This window comes from Hesperophylax consimilis, chromosome 10, assembly GCF_061612785.1.
Source record: "Hesperophylax consimilis isolate HC1 chromosome 10, BYU_Hcon_1.0, whole genome shotgun sequence".
Lineage (NCBI taxonomy): Eukaryota > Metazoa > Arthropoda > Insecta > Trichoptera > Limnephilidae > Hesperophylax > Hesperophylax consimilis.
Genome location: NC_142845.1, coordinates 14,390,905 through 14,396,904, shown reverse-complemented (window position 1 = coordinate 14,396,904; position 6,000 = coordinate 14,390,905). Strand labels below are relative to the sequence as shown.

General features: G+C 37.5%; 1 protein-coding gene across 1 annotated transcript in view; it reads left to right on the top strand.

The window, feature by feature from the left end:
• Window positions 1-209: 209 nt before the first annotated feature.
• Window positions 210-6,000, top strand: part of Hmt-1 (ABC transporter ATP-binding protein/permease Hmt-1) — a 34,037-nt gene continuing 28,246 nt past the window's right edge. Inside the window, exons 1-3 of the mRNA XM_089636619.1 lie at window positions 210-400; window positions 3,986-4,155; window positions 5,654-5,798. Coding sequence (XP_089492745.1) covers window positions 4,007-4,155; window positions 5,654-5,798 — 294 coding nt within the window. The 5' untranslated portion in view covers window positions 210-400; window positions 3,986-4,006. The remainder of the gene's footprint in view (window positions 401-3,985; window positions 4,156-5,653; window positions 5,799-6,000) is intronic.

Sequence of the window (6,000 nt, the reverse complement as noted above, 5' to 3'; positions counted from 1 at the left end):
GGCCGGCCCTGTATATATCACTGTATCTCCTGATTGAATCATCACCACTGGCTAGAGAAATTCTAAGAAAAAAGATTCGAAACCGGGACCTAAAAAAAATAATAATCCCAGCGGTTCCAATGACGGCAAAGGAACCAGTTCCTTGTAACCGGGACTCCGGGACAAAAATATCATCGATCTGTGACATCTACTAATCGCCATCTCTACTTCTGGCAGGTGACAGCTGATTTGTAGTTGCTTATGAAAATATGTGTAATGACTTGCAAGTGCAGAAATTGGAGTGATAAATAATAAAATTGTTATTGGAAAAATATTTAACTTACTTGAGTATGTTTCTATCTGTGACCTGTTCACCGAGTGTTTGAAAAGACATCAAACGTAACCGGTTAAATATTTCCAGGTTAGTTACGTCTGTTTTCTGTTTCTTGATACTGTGGTAAAATGTTTGTATAATTTATTTTGTGATACGCAGTTAATTATTCGATTGTTTGTTTTTTCTTTTAATATATTTGCCGCTGTTCGGAATTGATTTTCAAATGTGAATATTTTGTGAGGTTTGGAAGTCCGTTTCAATTGGTGGGATTGTAAAGTTATTTTATCCAATTGATTGAATATCGAAAAACGAATTCTAAATATGGATTACAGTAAATATTTTCCTAACCGCTGCACTTTTAATATGCACCGATTATGGAGATTACATTTCGTTTCAACTTAATTTCTACAAGACAACCATTTACGTCGGGAGAGATGGTGAAAGAGGAATTATAATTTCATTTTTATTCAAAATTTACAAAACGATCCCTTTGCCGCCATTTTGGATTTTTTAGTAAGTGGTGACACTTGCGAAAGTTTCGTTTCAATTTAAATGCGTATAAATTACTTAATTAACCCAAAATAACAACCTATAACCTATTTTGTGCACGTAAACAGTTGTTTCCTGTAAAAATTGTTGAAACAAAGTGTAATTTCCATAATCTGCGCCTAAAAGTGCGGCAGTTACATAAATAATTACCTGGATGACTTCATGATGCATAATAATGTTCAAATCCACTAAATTTAAATTAGTATTTTACTTATATGTGTAATATTGGTAGTTTACGACCTATTTACTGATTTGTGTGCTAAGCTCGACATTCCAACCAAGCTGAACCTAAAAGCAACCCATACCGGAAATAGTGGAGAGAATTGTACCAAGTTAGCGAAGGAATATGACATTGGTAAATCCACACCCACAGTATCCGATTTAAAAGGAATTATGTGGCAACATTTAATAAAATTGATTTGTAAAGTATAAACTAATGCTCTGTAAAGGATGGGGGTTTTTGCATAACAAAAAAGGGAGTTAAGGCATTTAAGAATTATATTCAATAAAAATTGCATCCTAAATTAAACTGTCTGGCAAAAAAGGGCTTTCTTAAATAAGCAAAGATGTGATACTGATTGCATCGTGGTTGAAGACAGTTTGTGGCAGCAACTCATCTCGGCTTGAATTGCAAAAAATAATCTGGTTAAAGACAGCTTGTAGCAGCAACTCATCTCGGCTTGAATTGCAACAAATAATCTGGTTAAAGACAGCTTGTAGCAGCAACTTATCTCGGCTTGAATTGCAACAAATAATATGCTTAAAGACAGCTTGTAGCAGCAACTCATCTCGGCTTGAATTGCAACAAATAATCTGGTTAAAGACAGCTTGTAGCAGCAACTCATCTCGGCTTGAATTGCAACAAATAATCTGGTAATAAGACAGCTTGTAGCAGCAACTCATCTCGGCTTGAATTGCAACAAATAATCTGGTTAAAGACAGCTTGTAGCAGCAACTCATCTCGGCTTGAATTGCAACAAATAATCTGGTTAAAGACAGCTTGTAGCAGCAACTCATCTCGGCTTGAATTGCAACAAATAATCTGGTTAAAGACAGTTTGTAGCAGCAACTCATCTCAGCTTGAATTGCAACAAATAATCTGGTTAAAGACAGCTTGTAGCAGCAACTCATCTCGGCTTGAATTGCAACAAATAATCTGGTTAAAGACAGTTTGTAGCAGCAACTCATCTCAGCTTGAATTGCAACCAATAATCTTCTTGTCAGTTCTAGAATTGCCTTGTCAATCTTGTCCCCAAGACAAAAAGCCCGTGATAGTGCAGGATCGGAAGATACTTTTCGATTACTAAGGATGAAGGCTCCAGTTTTATAAAATTAATGATGACGAAATTGAGCAGATCCGTTGGTCACCAACCAAAAGGATGCCCACTGCTCTGGGCCGTTGAACAAGGAAATGACTTCTGCTTCGATTCAAACACATCAGGCTTTCTGATTCGATCGCAGGTGTGGCAACCGATCTGTGCCAAAAAATTCCAGGGTTGGCAATCTAACCAATTCACAATATTTAATGTGTAAATACTGGAGGTGCCACACACCGAAACCGTAGATATAAAATAAGTAGAAAGATCCACACACCTTGTTACTGGTGATGTAGACCCGGGAATACTCCCCGACCTGAAATAAATTCCCGAAAACGGAATTTATATTATTTTTAATAAAATGGTTTCTACACTTCTCTTGGATGCTTTATTGAGTGTTAGTAGTTATCTAAGACGACATCCCCTGTTCTAGGGACTTCCCTACCACTTATGCTTTTGAGGATATTGAGAGCAGTCTAAGTAAAACTCTTCAAGCGTCTCTACTGTCACCTGCCGAAGAGAAGCAAATACTGGACAAGGCGGCGCAGCGCAAAGAATTTGCTATTGCTCCAATACATCTGGCTGCTGCCCTACTAGATCCAGGTTCCCAAGGACATCTGCTAAGCCACGCACAGCAACTTGAAGCACTTGAATTCATTGACCAAGTAGCAAGTCATATGGAGACTGTTGATAGTGCAAATGTTCTTGTTGATTTACCCAATTATAGGGCTAAAGAAGAATCATGGAGCAAGGCATTCCTATGGAAGTGTGTCGATAAAATCACGCCAGTGACCTGGTGGAAAGAGACTCTCAAGTTGCTCCCAAGAAAACCCTTTCTTCCACGGATGAGCAGATTGCTTCGCATCATAACGTTTCAAACCTATCTGGTACTCGCAAACGCAAACATCCAATTGACTGTGCTGAGGAAGAAGAAAACGTAGATAATCCTGAGTCGGCAACAACTTCGTCCCTGTCGGATGAAGAAGAAGAATATGAAGGTGAAAGTGGAAGCGAAGTTGATAGTGTCAGTGTCCAATCGGTATCATCAGATGAACAGTAACGATCTGTGAAGTTGTGTCATTTTTACAGTTTTACGATTGATTTTTTATATGTACCGTTTAATAGCATAAAGTATATCTAGGCTACTAATACTGTGCAGTATAAAATTATATAGAGATACTACTCACTTTAAAATAATTTTGATCGGTGTTTTTTTGTTATTTTTCTCTTGGATCCTATTCCCATATATATGGGAATAGTTTTTATGGATCTATCCTGCTCTATATGTACCATAGGTGTGTATATTTTATTTTTTATTTAATAAATATTATTCTTTTTGAGGTATTATGTTGTTAAACTCAAAATTCCCCGTCCAGGGGAATATTCCCGGAAATATTGCCCAGAAATAAATTCCCGGAAATTTATACATCACTACTTGTTACACATCCTTTATGTAATAGTACCTCTGTAAAAGGTTCCGGAAAACTCTCAAATGTTCCGAAGTTCCATTTGTTTCTTAAAGATTCCAGTAAATCCAGACAGACATGAGCAGAACACCCATTCATAATTGATGTAGGCTTCATGAGAATGTGTTGTTTCTTCGACTCGTTTTTGTGAAGTCGGCTCAAATGTGGATTAAGCTACTGGCATCTGTATTTCATCCCTTCCTACAGCCCCTATCTCAACCCGCCGTACCACGCTGTCCAAGCAGGTGGCGACAAAGTTCCCCTGTCTTTACAATATATAGACACTGTATTTATGCTCTTGTGAGGTGTACCTACATCTGGTTGTATTCATGTTTATTTAGTTTGCTGACACCACAAGCAACATGATGCTATACTGCCCGCCCAATGTGACCCTGGATGAAGTGTGGGTAGACCATGGCATCTCGCAGTGCTTCATGGAGACCCTGGGAGCCTCTGTCATCGGGGGCTTCCTGCTCATTCTTGGTATCATTCAGATCATTATGTACCGGAGGTAAGAAATCCATTTTAGTTGATCGAACTAAGCCAAAATTATGTTTTAAATGTTATTTTTTTAATGTTTATAAGACAAAGTTTTATGCATAGCATACAGGATAACAAATAATTATAAGCAATAATTAGTAGCCTGAAATATCAATACAAATTGAAAATATCTCCCGAGTAAAAATAAATGCCGCCAACGGGAATTGAACCCGTACCTTCTGATGTCTGGTCAAGTGCTCTGAACCACTGAGCTATGTCGGCTTATTTCCAACCCGCCAAATAATTCAATATGTCCTCAATCAACAATTACTGCTTATTATATTTTTTTTACCTGTAAACAACCAACTTAGACTAACAAAGCCTTTCCTACTACACTTTAAAAAAAAAAAAATTATATATTTCGACGTTTTAAGGTAATTTTCAGGTATTTTCAGGTAGGTAATTTGTTTGTATGGAAAATAAATTCTTCTATAGAAAAATATTTTAGTATGGGAAATAAAAGTTGAAACTTCTAAAAAAGTTATATATCTTTTTTACTTGTACCATCGTGTAGAATCACCTCCCGAAGTTAGCGCACTTTACCCCCAGACACCCTGTATTTTTTTATCATTGTATGTATGTTTTTTTTTCTTGTATTAAATAGCACTTATATCCTCAGGGCTTCCCTAACTGTGAGTCGCGACGCCCCGGGGCGCCGCGGGATCATACCAGGGGCGTCGTGAGGCAATCTTTATAGCGAGAATATCGTTCCATCAGCCTGCAACGTTAAGGGTTTTATTACCGTTTGCGACATCATACTTGTGTGAGACAGGTTTCTCTGCAGTTGCAGTAATTAAAAATAAGTACAGATCAAAAATAAATTTAGAGGCAGAGACTAGAGTGGCGATTTCGAAACTTCAACCTCGTTTTGAGAAACTATTCTCAGAAAAACAAGCACATCCTTCTCATTAATACCAAAGAAAAAAATTGCTTTTTTTTTTAGAGTTTTTCTGACAAATTGTTATTAGGTAACGTACCCATACTACGTGACCCGTTCAAGAGAAGGGCTTCAAAATACTACGCTTGGTACAAATGAGCGGCGGGGGGCTAAGATTTTTAGTCACTGGGGGTGGGGGGGGGGGCGTCGCAAAAATATGGCAACTTCCCAAGGGCGTCACAGTTGAAAAAAGTTTGGGAAGCCCTGCTAAAACACAAGCACCAGCTTATAATTTTTTATTATTCCAAAATTTTTATTTAATTTTAAGAATATAATAATGCACAAATTTGTACACCGCAAAATCACGAAATATATGTAAACAAGAAAATAGTACTACCTAACACAGAAAAAAGAAATGAAACAAGAACAACCGATCTTTGACAGGGTACTTTGGTTTGGCATATAGGTAGACCTTTGGAAAGTACCTGATCTTTGGTAGGGATAGAGCGTGGGGACCTAACGCATTTCTCAATTCAGCTAATATCCAGTACTTAGGAATTAATTATGTGATTTCCTTTTATTTTATTTCCAGATACTCTACTGAAGTGATGGATGTCCAGTATGTGCGATTATATATTGTTCAAATATGTTTCACATTATACGTCCCTATTCTGGCAATCACACGTTTCATTCTCCAAGCAACTCTATATAAAGATGGCCACATATACGGATATATGGTAAGAATTTCTGAATATTGCCGCCTAACCACTAAGACCTGGCCCGTTTTTCTGCTTAAATTTTGGTTCTTTATCAATCCAATAGCTTTTTTTAAAAATAACTAGTGGAACCCCCAATTTGGGGTATGTTGAAGCTGAAGGGAGTGGGAAGAGGGAGGTTTTTAGCCCTCTTCATTCTTCTCAGGCACCCCTCAATGACAAT